Source organism: Tachypleus tridentatus, chromosome 7 (assembly GCF_004210375.1).
Source record: "Tachypleus tridentatus isolate NWPU-2018 chromosome 7, ASM421037v1, whole genome shotgun sequence".
NCBI classification, from domain to species: domain Eukaryota; kingdom Metazoa; phylum Arthropoda; class Merostomata; order Xiphosura; family Limulidae; genus Tachypleus; species Tachypleus tridentatus.
This window is the reverse complement of record NC_134831.1, coordinates 157,220,543-157,238,391: the sequence shown is the minus strand read 5'-3', so window position 1 is coordinate 157,238,391 and position 17,849 is coordinate 157,220,543. Positions and strand designations below refer to the sequence as shown.

General features: G+C 31.3%; 1 protein-coding gene across 2 annotated transcripts in view; it reads left to right on the top strand.

The window, feature by feature from the left end:
- Positions 1-17,849, top strand: part of LOC143256988 (tetratricopeptide repeat protein 38-like) — a 46,490-nt gene that overhangs the window by 12,400 nt on the left and 16,241 nt on the right. For both annotated transcript variants that reach the window (XM_076515011.1, XM_076515010.1), the window contains exons 4-7: positions 1,395-1,476; positions 2,158-2,335; positions 16,032-16,205; positions 17,163-17,238. In XM_076515011.1, the coding sequence (XP_076371126.1) occupies positions 1,395-1,476; positions 2,158-2,335; positions 16,032-16,205; positions 17,163-17,238 (510 nt within the window). The remainder of the gene's footprint in view (positions 1-1,394; positions 1,477-2,157; positions 2,336-16,031; positions 16,206-17,162; positions 17,239-17,849) is intronic.

The window sequence follows — 17,849 nt, the reverse complement described above, 5'->3', positions numbered from 1 at the left end:
TCTTAAAATCTCATTCAACAGCAGAATCCTAGCTTATAAGCTATAAAATAGACAATATGTAACTGCCAGCAAACAAATATTCAGTCTTCCTTATGTATATCTTCATTTCTTCCTATTCACGTTGTTATATATTATAATATATCCGGGATGAGTCTCTTATTTATTATGTTACTTATTATGATTTCAAATAGCCTGAAATTATAATTTTAATTTATAAATTAATTGTATGTCGATATGTATCAAATGAATGATATTTACCAATAAGACTGACATACACAGTTTTCTTTCTTAACACAAATATATTTTCATATATACAAACACTAATACATTTTTATAATGACTATTACAAATAATGATACATATTCAAATATTTTACAAACTTAAAAAAATACTCACCCTTTCACCTGACCTGGAACTGCAAATTTTATCGATCATTCAAAATAAGCGAATTAGTTTCAAGTTAATAATATTACAATTCAATTAACAGGTAACTAGTTAGCTCTCTGTCCTAGGCTGGTCTCATGCCGTTTACAAGCTGAATTTTCACCGACAAATATATGTAATATCTTCCAAGTAACATTAATGTCCGAAGTTAATTCTTTGAAGATAAATGATTTAAAATGTTTGAAATATATAAAGTTTTTTGGTCAAATATCTGTACTTTCTTGATTGATAAGATTTTAACACAGTTATAACTTCCCAGATTTATAGTATACTAACTGTAGTAATTCAACAATGGAAAACTGTCTCCTCGATGTTTCGGTTCAAAACGTTTAGGCGAGTTTCTACAAATTTCAGTTGGCAACAATACGCTATTGCTTTCGTAAAAAAAATGTTGATTCTTAAACTCGAAAATGTTCTTCAAATGTAGAAAATAGGCAGAAATTTCGCAGTACAATAAAAATGTTTTCTTATGACGTTCACAATACAAACACATTTAACAAAGCTCTATTCCTACTTTATTTTCTTCATGTATTATTCTACAGCATCCAGACTATTACGCAATGCAAGAAATTACCATTCTTCTTTTACAATATGTCCATATGAAAATAAAATGTTCCAAAGTAACATCAAAAGGTTTTATTCAACTAACTGTTGATACTTCTGACACATCAATCGTACTCGAAAAACCAAAGTTGTCGATTTCTAGTTTCAAAAACTTCTATAAGAGTACTAATACAAAAGAACAGTAAATATATTCATCTTTATCCTATTCACAATCAGATTTTGATCAATACTTTCCAAAACAATATATTTTCGAGAGTCACTAATTTTATTTAAATGTAGTTTATATATTCCCAAGTGAAGTCATTTGAATGCTTCCTGAAAATATACAAGTAAATCTGTGTTGGGTATAAAATAAAATTAAAAATTTTGCTCTTTCATTGCTGCAGTTTATTGGATGGTATGACGATAAAATATTTGGTGGTTTGAAGAAAACTCTAGAGAATATGAAAGCAGCAGACCCAAGTTTTGGTAAGATAAAAATTAATAGACGATTGTTTTACAATAATCAGCCAAACATCTTTATTCTTGTTTTTCCCAGTGAATAAACAAAATGATATTTACCATTACACTGTAAAACATTTACAAAAGGTAAGCTTAAATTAATTTTCACCGTGTTAAAATTCTTTAAAAAGTTTAAAATGTAATTATAATAAGAGTATTTTTTCGATATTTATTTATAAAACCTTGCAATAGCTTTGTAACTAAAATTAATTCTACTTCACATTTTTCCAAACATGGATGAAATTCCAACATAGTTTGAGAATTTTGTTATACATTTCTATTTCAACATGCAGGTATAATAAACAGAATATCCTCAAATTTGCTATACAGGCATGTGCAAATATGGTTTACCGAAATTCATAACATAAATATAGCACTTTATTAAGCTTATATATTTATTCGTACTTACTCTGGATGCACCTAGATTTTTTTAAAATGTTTTATCAGTTTTTACGTCTCTTGAGTATACGCATATATGTATTTTCCTTGTGTTTTTTATAAGTGTATGTACTCACATATACAAAATAACACTTTCTAAAGACTATAGATAGCATCACTAATGAATATTGTTACAATATTCTTCAGTGTCGTCATGAATTTGTTTTTGTCGATTCTCTGAAATATTAAGTATTAGTGTTTCATTCCTAGTGATGGGTCAGGTGATGTGTCTAGGCCTGGATCTGGTTAGTCTTGGAAGAACACTACAAGCAGATACTGCACTTAAATCGGAAATAGAGAAGTTGGAAGTTCTGTCCAAACAACAAGCTAGTGTTTTAACTCCACGGGAACTAAGTCATGTTAAGGCTATCCAGTTGTATGCTGATGGGTAAAAATGATTTTGCTATGCTAACAAAAAGTAACTTCTTGTTTTAAAGAAATGTATTAAAAACTTATTCATTTATAGTGAGATTGGTTTATCTTGTGTCTTAACAGCGTAAGTTAAAAAGTACGATCATGGTCACTGAAATGTGTTTTAGGTTATAGCATGTTACATAAAATATGGTTTTAGTTAGTGAACAGTCTCTTTCAAGTTCATATTATTTATTAATAATCTTTTAAAATATAGTGATTAGTTACTAGGATTTTAATATAACAAATCATTTTGGAACAACATGGAGCCTATTGGTCCATCTCGTCTCTTCCATCCTCTAAATTAAATTAAAATAATTAAAGAAGAACAGAAAATTAAAGTCAGCCCTTATCGTTCATATACTTATCAAGGTTTTCTTAAACTCACTTAAATTTACCCTTTCTACAATACAGAAGACAACCAATTCAAGAGACAAACTACCATGTTAGAAAAATGAAACTATCATAGCTGAAGATGGTTTATATCTTGCTAAAAATTATACTTAGTCTTACTATTCTCACTGTTAAATATGCCATAACTATTTTCAACGGACATAATAAAATTTGTATCAGCAATTAAATGCCTATTGATTTTACAAAAGTTGTGAGAAACATTTTGGGAAGTCTGATAAAAGATGCTTTGCAAAGTCATTTAAGAAAGTTTAGAATTTTATTGAATAGTCAACATGGTTTCACTGAAGGAAAATCTTGTAATATAAATCTTTTGACATTCTATGAAAAGGTTAGAACTTATAAAGATGACGATAGAGTGTAGATTTGATGTAAAATAATTTTTACAAAGCATTTCACAAAGTAACACATAAAAATCGTCCAAAAACTCATTTCTATATGTTTCGCGGATGAGTTGGTTAACTGGATAAAAAGAGTAGCTGGATGAAAGAAAGCAGCTGGTTGTTATACATTGAGTTCAGCCAAACTGAATTAACGTTGTAAGTAGTGTACTTCAGTCTCAGTATTAAAATATTTGCTATTTATGTAATTAACATCACTGACATAGATGAAGGAATAGTCAATAAACTACTTAAATTTACTGATGATATTAAAGTATTGGGTATTGCTGGCTGTGAAGAGGATGCTGCTGCTTTACAAAAGAATTTAGATTCTTTAGTGAGTTAGGCAAATGAATAAAAATGTTTTAACTTTAACAAATGCAAGATAATGTATGCAGATTATCATAATTTGAATTGTAAGTATAAAGTATATGAGAATTACATCAACAGTGTTATGATAAAAATGAATCTTGGTGAAATGACAGATTAGTCTTTTAAGCCATCGAAGTACTGTGCTGTTGCTAGTTTTAGAAGGGAAAGGATTTTAGGTTGTATTTACAAAAATACTGAATACAAGTCTAAAAAAGTTCTAATTTCACTGCTTATGTCACTGACTAGGCCACATTTACAATATTGTGTTTAATTCTAGAATACTTAGACATTGAATTGTTGGAAAGGGTTCAGGTGTGAATTACCATAATGGTGCCTTGGATGAAAGGGTTGTCATATGAAAATAGATTAAGATATCTGAGCTTGAATGATATTTTAAAAAGTTAAAGAAGAAGTGATTGAAATGTTTAAGATTGTCAAAGGAATTGGCAATGCAGGTGTCATCTTAACCTGAAACAGATTTACATATTTTGGAATAGGGTGACCAGCCTATGGAGTGAGTTGTCTTCAGATGTTATGGAGGCAGCAAATTTAAGAGTGTTCAAGAGAAAATGTGATTACTACATGAATGATAAGGGCAGGTTTTAATATAGTTAATTTATTTATTTGATAGCTTTAGTTTAGTTTATAGGATGGGACATCTTAAATGAATCAATAGGTCTCTTTTTATCCCTGAATACTATGTTACATTAGAGGTCTCGAAAATGTCTAGCAAATGTTGTATAATGTGTTCTACACAAATTTCACAACTACTACGACAGACAGAATGAGTAAATTTTTCAAAGTGTTGGATAAATACCTCACCTTAGAAAGTAACTTGAAAGTTTGGAAAATAAAGATGACGATGCCCTTTTATCTGAGTTTTTAAACTTCTAGAAATCCTTCTAAGTCACGCAAACTATTAATGTATAGAGTTGTATCTACAAACACCAGCCATCAAACTGTGTAATAATTCAACTCTATTACCTATTATCATGTAGATATTTCTCAGTACAACTCCTTTTGATAGTTTAAAGAGTAAATTTTGCAAAGCTCTTTTAGTTCTATCAATGTTTTAATCGAGACACCATTTTAATTTTACTAATCAAATCATGAAGGTATAATTTAATACATACATTTAACGTGAAAGATCACTTGATCTCTTGGACGACTATCATTGATATTATTAAACCTTGATTGTCTTAGCTCCTGGTCTGACAGTTATTTTGTCCATATCAGAATTGGTTCCTCGACTGACATCGGAGATGTCTTGTACCTTTTCCTCAGGATCATTTTATATTGCTTAGAGGAGCAGAGACGTTGATGCGGATCAAATCCCTCATAAGTCTCAACATCTGATTTATGTTCATCACTAATCTATGGTTTCAGTTTTTCTACATACTTATGAAAAACATGACCACTATAAGTCGTAAATCTACAGATTGCCCTCTATGACGACAAGAAAAGAACCTATTTGGCTATAGCTGAGTTACTTTTGTGTCATGTTTATGTAAAAAAGATCTGGACATTATCATCACCCATTTTTCCCATGATTTACCTTCTTTTCCAGAGAATTTTCTCCTTCCACTTTAACTGGTTGATTTATAATTTTGCCCATCTGGTATGCTCCTTTCTGTTAATTCTTACCAACTGCTTTTTAAATGTCAACTACTATTAGATTAGTCATATCACAACCTCTCTTTACTCTTTTTCATACTGATATTTGACATAAATCTTTTAGGCTGGTACGTGGAATTGTACTCAGAAGCTTTAGTGTGTTTAGATTGTTAGTATTCTTTTCCAACTTCTCTTTTGATCCAATTTTATCTGTATGTCTTCATACATTTCTTGCCACCGTTTGCATATAACATTCTTCTTTACACATTCAGCAAAAGAAAAAATAAGGAGGGAAAACTCTCACACAAAACACCATGTGGAACTAATCACTAGATTTACTATGTTCTACGTCATAATATTCTATCAAGCTGGTAGTTTTGTCTCTTAAAGAATACTTACCTGAAATATGCATTGCATGAGAGAGTAGGAAAAGTGCTAAATGTATCTGCTCAGACTTAGTCTACCAATGAGATGGGGTATTCTGAAAAACGGCTTTGTTTTATATCTAAGAAAACTGAAATTGCCATTTCAGTATCTTTCACTAAACAACAGACAGCGCCAGCTGTAGTTCTGCCTTACTCCTTGTTCACGATTGCTCTTTATAGTTGTAGTACCTGACTAGGGACCTAATTTCAAATAATTTTGCCTATGTACTCTCTCCACATATGTGTTTATACCCCTGTTTTCCCACTTGAGCAAGCTACTGAAGATGCCGATATTGAGGTTTTCTTCTGTGAATGGTGATTTCCTGCCTGTAAGAGACCAACTGCACTCCCCTATTGTTCGAAATGTGGGGCTGGGGTGTTAACTGAAAGTGTAATGTAGGATGCCCCATTACAATATTACTCCTGGCTTATGCTTGCTATTTTTAGCTGTAATAATCCATTGCACTATCTGTTGGTTGGAACCTAATTCCAGATTGTTGCGACTGATAACGGTAGTACATGAACACATTCTGGTATTATCCTCTAAATGCATTATTTTCTCGTATCCTTACAAAGAAGCATTGGAGAGCCCTAACTTCCACAATCCCAAACTGCTGGAGATATTTGTATGGAGATTTTCCTCTGTGAATGGTACTTTCTTCCCTGTAAGAGACTAAATAAACGTCTTGTTTCAGATGCAGAGGTGGAGAGTTACCCAAAAGTAAAATAAATTCTTTGCAATATCTCTCAGTCAGTTCCTGACATATACATCTAATTGGATGGTATTTTGATTTGGCATGTGAGTGGTCTTCTCCCCTCTGCCTGTCATTGTAGTATTTATCTTACGTAAACATTTAGCCTCCAAACCTAGCCATATCACACATTTTAATGTTCTGTCTCTCTTGGTAACACACTGCTACTAACATTGGATTTTTCTCATATCTTTTGATCTACAATCTCATTAAAAACTATGGGGCTTGTTGCTGAAACTTTTGAGGTTATCACAAACAAGACAATCAAACTTACATGGAATTTCCCCATTAAAAAGGGGTTAATTTAGATCAGTGATGTAGTTCTATGCATATTGACAACAGTTTCAGCAAGCCAAGACAATTATGTCTAATTGACAAAAATTAAATACTGTACAAGTGACGACTTCAAAACTCACTTCAATGAAATGAAAATTGAAACACAACATGATTTCTGATGATAATACTTTAACGCATAAAAACCACTTTTCATAAAATAAATTCCTGCTATCTTAGCAAAAACCTGTATCTGGTCAATCCACTAAAAACCCTGTTTTTTTTTTTTAAAACCCTGTTATATTATGATCGACTGTTGGTGTTTTAAAAGTAAAAAGAAAAGTAGGCAACACACAATGTGTTCGTGACTGAATATGGACGTAGTTTTACCAGATCACTCAGTGTTGTTGATCTGTCCACTGATATAAAGACAGAAATATTTAGGGAGGAATTTAGACCCTTTGTGTCTGTTTGTTCTGCGTCTTTGACAAATGACACTGCTATTCCCATACCAAAATATAATCGACTTGATACTGGGACGACTAAATCATTATTTTTAGAAAGTATATTGTCAACAGGTTCAAGTTCTGTTACTAGTGAGTCTATTTTTGCTTAGGGTATTGTGGATGGCTTTGTTAATGGTTTTTTTCAAAACACTGATTAGCATCATACCTAATTTGGGACCAGTTGTGGTTGGAGTAAAACCTATTCTGCCAATTAACGATGTATCATTATTGTTGGGAAATGATTGGATGATGTTATTGTTGAAAATAATTTGGATGTTTCCCTCGTGTGCTATGAATTAAGCACAGCCTAAGAAGTCCCGCTAAGAACAAATGATTGACACGCATTCAAAGCTCGATATTATAGATTGGTCTCAGACATTTTTTGCATCCGACAGGGATATGGTGAATAATTGTCCTACTCCTACTGACAATTAATTGGTAAGTGACTATGATGGACGTGTAGGTTGTGGTTGAGCTGGTGAAGTTCCATTTATTATAAGGAAAATTATCACTAAGCAAGAAAATGATCTACATACCTCTTCACCATTTAAATATGCACTTCAAAAGAGGAATTGGAGAAAGCTTCACATGGTTACTTTTTTAAGAAAGGTTCTCATGAGAAAATGGTGACCACCAAATGTACCAGTTACAGAAGACTGCTCTGTAGTTTATCAAATCGTTGTTCCAAAGGGATACTGTTCTGAAATAGTAATACCTATAAACTCCCCATGAGAGGTCATCTGGACGTTAACAAGACATGTGACAAAATTATGAGACATTTCTTTCGACTAAAAATTAGGCAAGATGTTTCTCAATTTTGTAAAACTTGTTATAGCTGTCAATTAGTTGAAATACCTGACCAGAAAATTTCTGTTTTTCCTTTAAAGCGTATTCCAGCTTCAAAGAACTCCTCAATCGTGTGATTATTAGTCGTTTTAAGCCAAAAAGATAACATCTGTGATTAAGCGCTTTCACGCGCTATGCAGTTTTATAATCAAAAGGTTATTTGTGTTGATTGTATTGTATACTGTCATGATTAATGAAGTTGTAAAATTCTTTGGCAATGTATTATATTTAATGTATTGTTTGCAAGGTATATGATAAGATTTGTATATAATATCGTAGTTAACTACTGTAAAGGGCAATTTTTTAATTATTTTTAATTCTCTAATTAGGAAGGTGTAATGGATTTACACCTGTTTATTACTTATTTTAATATTGATGTTTGTCTCAGTTAAATATGTATTTTAAAATGTGTACTGCAAAAGTCCCGCCTATTCTCCAAATTTGTAAAAAAATCTCGAGTGTAAGTATTAACAATGTACGATATGGTTATGTAAATATCAGTACTGTTGCCAACTGAAATTTCGAGAACCTCGCTCAATGAATATAAAAGGTAACCATTGCAACACGCGGAGGGACATTTTATACTATTGATTTGTTATGGTCAGAAGAGTATAAGCCTGTAGTATAACTGCGATAGACGCTTATTAATTGGAAAATTACAGTTATATGACCAGAAACATTTATATATTTCGAGCATTATAAATCTTTTAACTTCTACGAAGACATCGTATACGTAAGTTTGGCAGAAAAAACTCATGAGTGAAGTGTACCTATGTATCAACACAGAATTAATTTACTTATCGCGAACAGTCGATAAAATATTAAGTTACAGACCAGATATAAGACTCGGTATTGTCTGTATGGTTGTAAAACTTTTGTATATGAATCATTATTCGTGAATAACTATTATAAACTGTATTGCTATTTGCATATTAAAATATATTTGTGTTAAGAAAGAAAATTACATGTATCAATTTGTTGTTGTTTTGTTGTTTTGAATTAAGCACAAAGCTACACAATGGGCTATCTGTGCTCTGCCCACCACGGGTATCGAAACCCGGATTTTAGCGTGTAAGTCCGCAGACATACCGCTGAGCCACTGGGGGGCGCATGTATCAATCATTTCAGGCCCGGCATGGCTAGGTGATTAGTGCGATCGACTCGAAATTTGATGGTCTCAGATTCGAATCCCCGTCACATCAAACATGATCGCCATTTCAGCCGTGGGGGCTTTATAATGTGACAGTCAATCCGACTATTCGTTCGTAAAAGAGTAGATCAAGAGTTGATGGTGGGTGGTGATGACTAGTTACCTTCTCTCTGGTCTTACACTGCTAAATTAGGGACGACTAGTACAAGCAGCTCTTGTGTAGCTTTACGTGAAAATCAAAACAAACAAACAATATTGTTGGCAAGTATCATAAATTTGATAAATATCAACATTCAATTAATTTAAAATTTAAAATTACGGCTATTTTAAATTGTAATACATAACATTACATTCTCGAAATATTGAAAGCGGTTAGTGAGCATTTAAAATTTTGTTAAATATGTAAAGACTGAATTGGTAATAAAATATTTCTATTAAAGATTTACCAGAGAAATTTTGAAGCCTTTCCCGGACAAATGTAGGTGAAAAATAATGTTCATGATAAAAAAACAACAACAACAATATTTTTTGTCATACGATGTTTCACTTTTTTTTAGTATGGCCTATTGAACACTCAATGAATATCACGAGTTTCTCCAATAAAAGTCTATTTTATTCATCTCTTGTTTAATTTAGGATTATTTCTTCATAATTTTATTTAATAAGAACATTTCTGAAAGTACATAGTTTCAGATATATAAGACATTTAGCTTTATTTTTTTAAATAATTATTTAATTTAGTTATTTACCTTCTTACTCTGAATTGTTCACCCATAAACTACTTCTTATATGAAATATAAAAGTACTATTTTTCATGTTACAGTTCACATTTTATTGGTATAACCTCGTAAATAAATTTTAGAAGCTTTTTTAGGGTAAACGTTCATACCTTATTTACCATTTTCTCCTCCACATCACTTATTCTATCTTAGATCTATTATATACATTATCTGTTATCAACAACATACAGTACCATGAAATACTTAAAATTAACAAGTAGAAATATGGATATACCTTTCAACTTTTCGAAGAAATTCATTAGAATAGTCGTATTTTTTTTATGTGCAAAACTTCACTTTTTATCTTTACACTTATGCATTACGTTTAATTTTCCTTTCAAATTATTAGTCCATTGTCATTTGTGCTTACATGTAAACTGATACCTACGGCACTTATGCAGGTATTTCAAATTATTAGTCCATTGTCATTTGTGCTTACATGTAAACTGATACCTACGGCACTTATGCAGGTATTTCGGCAGACTCACCCCAAATACATGTTGCTTAAACAAGATGGCGAGAATACGTTTTCACAATTTAGGCGATTGTAAAAATCATTATCTGTTCATGTACAAGTTTTAAAATGCATACAATATACAGATAATTAGAATATCAAAGTAACACGTAAGTACAATTTAGCTGTCGCTGTAACAGCAGTAACGTATATACTGCAGTAACGGATACAGAGATTCGAATTCCACCCACTTAGATGCAAATTGCTCTTAATATGCAACGCATTTTTCATCGATTTTAGATTTACTAAGACATGAAAACACAAGTAATATTAAATAAATACATTTGGTTTCAATATTTTTGTTATAATTATTTTAAACACAAAGTATTTTAAATGTGTTTTATTAACTCTCTGTATGTAGGCCCAGTCATTTCTACGGACATTGTAACCAGCACAAAACTATGAAATAAATCTAAATTACTCAATTTCGTTTTTAAAAATGATGCAGATTATACCAGCAAAATACAATTATTCATGATAATATGGACTCAAAAAAGTTTTATTGATTTTTCAATACGAAATATTTCCGCGCACATATAACATAGGATGTCCTAAACTGTATTTAGCTTATCTAGTTTTCTTGTAACAAAAAATGGTTTAAAATCATTCCCACACCTGAACAGAACCCCAACAGCGAGATTCGAAGAGAATGAAGCTTAAATGTCCAAAATATTTTTCCACTCTGCCGTACATTTAGACCTTATATATAACTATTAGTTCAGTGAAATCTTCCCTGTTTATTGGTTACAAATATTACAATTGCAAACGTCAGAAAGAATTTATAAAACGTATTTAAAACAGTGTACGTAGTGGAAGTCATGCCATTGTATTACCGACTTTTCTTGTAATAAAGCCACATCATGCTAAGCCCACCGAGGGGAATCGAACCTCTCATTTTAGTGTTGTAAATCCGTAAACTTACCGCCCTACCAACGGGGAACGTATTATTAATATATCCATAAAACAAAAGCTGTTTCAGCAGTATATTATCACTATAAATTGATAGTTTAGATCCAGGACATGTATAATGTAAGAGCAAAATTCATCGGAAAGCTACAGTGTCTTAAAGAGTAGCAGAAAATGTTGGAAGTTAATAGTCTGGACTAAAGAAGTGTCATGTGATATACAGAAGGTGTAGTTTAATGTTTATATTCATATGTATATATATTTTTAGAAATACGGAATTAAAATTTTTATGTTATTAAAATCTGATTTGTAAATTATGTTTTAATGCTAACTTTTTGATATACAGTGATAATACATTTTGAATGTAATTATAGAAGGTTATGACATACGCACTTTGACTTATTCGTAACAAAATAGTTAATATTATAACTATAAGAACATGTCGCTTACTTCTAACAGGTAAACCTGTAATTTTACACAGTAAGTCATAGTATACTAACACGTTACATATAAGGATACAGCCATGGAAGAGGTTAAATGTTCTACTCATGCTCTGGGTACGAACCACAGTCCTCATGTATTTTACGTGACTAAGGCTTGGTTTGATTTGAATTTCACGCAAAGCTACACAAAGGTTATCTGCGTCAACTGTCCCTAATTTAGCAATGAAAAATAAAGAAAAGGCAGATAGTCATTACTACCCAACGTCAACTCTTGGGAATACATTTTTGCTAACGAATAGTGAGATTAAATGTAACATTATAACGCCCCCACGACTGAAAGGACGAGCATGTATGGTAGGATGGTGATTTGAACCCACGACCCTCAGATTTCGAAACAAGCACTTTAATCACCCGAAATGCTGCTAAAGATGATATTTTTCAAGTTTATATATCACGTGACACGAGTTATTAAAACGTAAATAACATAAGAATTCAGATGAAAGCGTGTATTATAATGCTAATTTCAGTGAAATATATTCGTAGTAAAGTGGATTAATTAAATTTTGAATGTAACGCTGTGCCATACGTAGAAAGGAATTAAAAGTGGAGCGAAGGGCAATAAGATTAAACATCTCATACCATGCTTAAACCATTTATAACAGTGTAAGCAGCTTTTTATAAACAAATACTCATAACATGGTATATACATTTGTCTCATGTATCACGTGAAATTTTATTTAATTTTGAAACTTGTCTTATCTAATCTAACACATTTCTAGTTTTTTATTTTGTTTATTTTCATAAGAATGAATTAAGAATATACATAAATAGCAAGACATTAAAGACTTATCTTTCAACTCATTCATTCGGCTGCTGATGAACAATTGTTTTCTAAGGTTGTTCACTGTTCACAAAATACTTCATCGCTTCTTCAAATAAGCATTTTAGAATGCAAACTATTTATAAGGCGTTAATATATAATGTTACTATATATTATATATAATATTATATATATATATATTATTGAAAGATTTGAGTTAATTTTGAGTTTCTATTGAGTTAATTTCAGAAGATCTGTAACGAAATGGTATCAATCTTGGCACAAAAAGTTCACAAAAGAAACACCACTGAAAGTTAGCTATATTGTGATATCAACCTTGGCACAAAAAGTTCACAAAAGAAACACCACTGAAAGTTAGCTATATTGTGATATGAGGGAGTTGCTGGTATCGTGATTAGTTTTCTCCAACAGAGCATAATATGGAGTAAGTTCATCAATGTTTTGATGGACTATTTTACGAAATGTTCAAAAGCACATGCTATTTCTAATCAAAAAGCGGAAATTATAAAGATGAAGTTTGTCAATCAAGTTTTCTTAAGATTTGGGGTACTTATGCAACTTTGCTCAGATCAGGGATGAAATTTGAATAAGCCCTATTTGTGTATGTAAAATGGTTAGTAAAAATATATGTTTAAAATAAAACCAATAAACCTTTTTGTTTTATAATATATTTTTATAGTACTTTAAAATGTTATCATTTAAAAGTGCTGTTCATTAATGTTGAGATCGAAAATAACTGATTCTCAGTTAGATATAAATGTTGATTACCACTAGTTTACAAAAACCATAATGAAAGACAGTTAAAGTTAGAGACCACGCACATTTATTGTTTTCTAATTATGATGATAACAGGACAGCTATTTGGATGACTTCAGAGAATAACCAGCAGAAAGTCAATATACGGAAGAGACAAACTCAAATAGAGATGACTTCCAGATGCTTGTCAAGTACAGAGTAAACAATAAAGTCATTCGACCAACTATATAGCGATAACTTCACGAACGACGACTGGACAGCATATGAAATAAGGAACAAATTTTAACATCTCACACGTATACTATAATCTTTAGAGAAGAAAATCACCAAAAATACTTCATGAGTGGACAGTTTATTATCCTATTATATTTGTGTATGAGGATTGTTCACAGAATTAACAATCCAGGAAGGAAGGAATGATTTAATCTATATTGGTGACATATTAATTTATATGTTTAATTGCTAAAATATTTTTAAATTTATATTTTGGCATTTCATGTAGTAAAGAAAAAAGCAGTATGAAATATATATATTAGAATAAGTGAAGCAGTGAGGTATTTATTGATTTAGTTCAGTGCCTGTTAGACAGTTGGAGTTACAGAAATTGTGATACAGTAAGAGTTAAGCAATGAAGATTGGTACATTTATTTGTGTACAAGTAAATTGTATAACCGAGTAAAATGGCATTAGAAGCACTGTATTTAAAATTAGACCGAAATATAAGGATAAACGGTAATAAGTGTTATTAATTTATTAAGGAAATAATTCCTTATTGCTACGTTGACTAGACCTCACATAACTTTTACCAAATAATCTATATTCTATAAGAACCTGCTCAATGATAGAAGCTGTTACAACAGTATTAACATGTGAGAAATACTAAATAAAGTGGCTCAACACCTTTACATCTAAGTATTTCATGCTCTCAGTACACAGATCACGCTACCATACGCAAGATAACTGTCTTGAAATAGGTAGAGTTTATCATTACTTTCAAATCGTTATGTTTTTATACTTGTTTTTAGATAGAAAAAATATTTTGCATATATGTGTTGATTCTAAAATACAAATGGTCATTTTTCGTTTATAAATTTATACGTCATTTTTGTACAAAGAGTCATATAAAATTCCTTCACTAGGTGTTTTTTATATAAAAATACATTCCAGTTAAACATAGGAATGGCTGTTGAATTGCTAATAATTTTATGACAGAAATCGATTTCAGGACGTGAACATTTTGTTTAAAGTTTGTGTTGACTAGTAAAACTGATCATATAAAAGGAAAGTTCAAATGTATACTGATTAGTAAAGATTGTTTTATAAGTGAACCCCTTGTAGTTCTGGGTGACTCATGTGGATAGTTTTAGTAAGTGAATTAGTGTTTTTAGAATGTATCCTTATTAGTAAAAATGATTTGAGGAAAATAACAGTCCACTACAAGTTTAAGCTTATTATATGGAATAGTTAAAATCAATTTTTATTATGAATGATTTTACACCTTTGTGCAAATTAATTGAAACAAATGGTCATTTTACAATATTTTCAACATGGCGGCCGGTGTAGGCTCGCTGGACCCGCTGATTTCCTATAATAGTCATTTTCTCACACAGACGGCGTCATTAGCTGTGTTTTGCAGTACGGTCGATCTATTTTTGGGATATATGACGAAATTTTGAGGAATATTACGTCATTCGAAATTGCGTTAGAAGGGCAAGGAGACCAATCAAAAAACAACTTTTTAACCAACTCAATGAAGGAAAAACGGTATCAGTGGGGTTTGAAATACAAAAACTGGATGCAAGAACAATAGCGGAAGGTGTTATTTAGTGACGAGACTCATTTCTTCGTACAGGGTCAACGAAGTCTGCATGTTCGTAGATCTCCAGGTGAGAAACTTCGAGAATCTCACATCAATCAGTTCGTAAAACATTCCTTGAAGAAGATGTTTTGGAGCTTTTTCAGCTACTATGGCGTCGGAGGCTTACATATCATAGAAGGTATGATGCGACGACCACAGTACATCGAAGTTTTGCAGAGAAGAGTTGTTCCAGAATTGAAAAAGAGATTTCCAGATGGATCTGGCATTTTTCAGCAAGATCTGGCTCCATGCCACACATCGAAACTTGTGAAGTATTTTATGACTACAACGTGAATAAAGGTGCTGAACTGGCCTGGAAACTTTCCGGACTTACATCCTATTGAAAATCTTTGGGCGATTTGTAAAGAAAGACTTTGGGGTAAAGACTGTACTACCTAAGATAAGCTAATTGAGGCCATAATTGAGGTGTGGTACCGCGATTCGAAAATTAGTAAATATTGCAGGCAACTCGTGAACTCGATGCCTAAGCGGATTAATGATCTTCTAAAAAATAAAGGCGGTCATGTTATGTATTAATTTGTGAGTAATTTTTGGATTCTCAGAAATAAAACGCAAAAATTTGAAAAAAATCGTAATTTTCCATCTTGTTTCAATTAATTTGCACAAGGGTGTAGTAACTAAATAGTTTTCTTCAAGTGTGGACTTTAAGCCCAGATTAGGATATAGGTGATGCATACCACTCTCAACACCCGAAAGAGCTGACTATGTGTTGGAGCCTTATTTACATAATTAATTGCTATTTAAAGCAAGATCTTATATTAAAAACCTCCAGTGTTGCTTACCATTTTCTTAAGTTAATCTTTATACCTTATATTACTTTTAACAGTTACCTACGTGAAGCCACTAGTATGTGGGATGATATTCTTGTTGATCATCCATCTGATATGTTTGCCATACGAATGGCTTATGACAGCAACTTCTCTCAAGGCCGTCTACCACAAATGAGAGACGTGATTGCTAGAATTTTTCCTCTTTGGAAACCAACTACTCCTCTCTATAGGTTGGTTACTGAATACTTATATTTATAATTAAAACATTGTGACTTATTGTTAGCATATAAAATGCCGATTCTAATCTAATTTAACAGGAGTAGGAATTTCAGTTAAAGTACTTAAAAGAGACAAGTTGTTTGCATTAATTTTGTCAAGTAAATATGATGAAGAAATGTTTTCTTTAAAACCTAGTTATAGGTTATTTTTGACACACATACACAATAGTTTTAATGCTGTCAGATACATTAACTGTAAACTATATAACAATAATGAAATTAATACACAATGAAACAAGCATATCAAAATTATTTTTTCACTACCAGTCCTTGTTTTCATCATCAATGCATAGCAACAAATGTCTGTGGTCATGTCTTACAAAAAAGATTGAAAATATTCCACTTATCAGATAAGATACGAATGAAAGTGTGAATATATTCAGCAACTAAGAAGAATAAGTTAAATTTTAGGAATTAAGAATTTAAACTCACAACACCTCAACTCCTAATGCCTTTCACTTTAAGCAGCCACTTGGGAGAAGACAGTGACCCTTAGTATTTAGATATAAAAATAATCTTATAGAACAAATAAAATAATCTAAATAAATTACTATTAACCCTTTACCTGAAAGAGCTCTATTAGTTTTTTGTTTTAATTTTGCATCACTTGACGGAATCAAAACTGCAATTACTGTATTGTTCATTATTGAGCAACTTCTGGGATGATTATAGATATGCAGTTCAGAATTACTTTCTTATGTGCTATGATTTCATTAGAAGCTGATTTATATAAAGGTGTCTTCACTGATTGTAAATCTTTTATGGAAAACAATAGATTTTTCAATACAGCAATATAAAGACATAATGTAGTAAAGCAACTAGTTCTGACAAACATAATTTTATTATGTTTGTTTCTTTCAGGTGAACTTTGGCTGTATTATTAAATATTTATTCTTGTCTTTTCTGCAGCTACTTGTTTGGACAGTACGCATTTGCATTGGAAGAAACCAATTTTTACCATAAAGCAGAAAATTTTTCCAGGAAGGTAGTATTATGAGCTTTATTTTCAATGTTTTAATTTAGATGATAACTAGAAAGTGCACATAACGTTGAGACCATGCAAGTTTATAAAAAAGTACTTCTAGAAAGTTTATAATGATGTCAAAAAATTTAGAAATTTGGGGTAGTTTCTAGAAACAAGGATACGTTCTTTATAAATTATATCATAATTAGAGTAATTAGAGAATGACAGATGATTAAAGATTGTTTAAGTAAAATTAATCAGGAAATTACTCAAGTTTGTTATTAAATGATAAAGTTTCTGTTAGGATGCTATTAATGTATTAGGTTTAAAGCTTATTTTGAGGATAGCGTGTAGCAAATATTATTGAAGATGTAATATAAATTCATTCATTATTATTATGTGGAGTGGACTTAGCATTTTTGTTTTACCATATAGAACACATTACAATGGAAGTACGGTTTTTGTGTTGTTGTCAAGATATTGTTATGGCCACTTTATGGGGTACATAAATGTTTGATGGTTTTTACTGTGTATAAAATACTCAAAATGATTTTTCTCATCACATTTCTAATAATGAATGTATGTATACGTATACAGATTCTCTAACAAAACGATTCTATGTATGAAATATT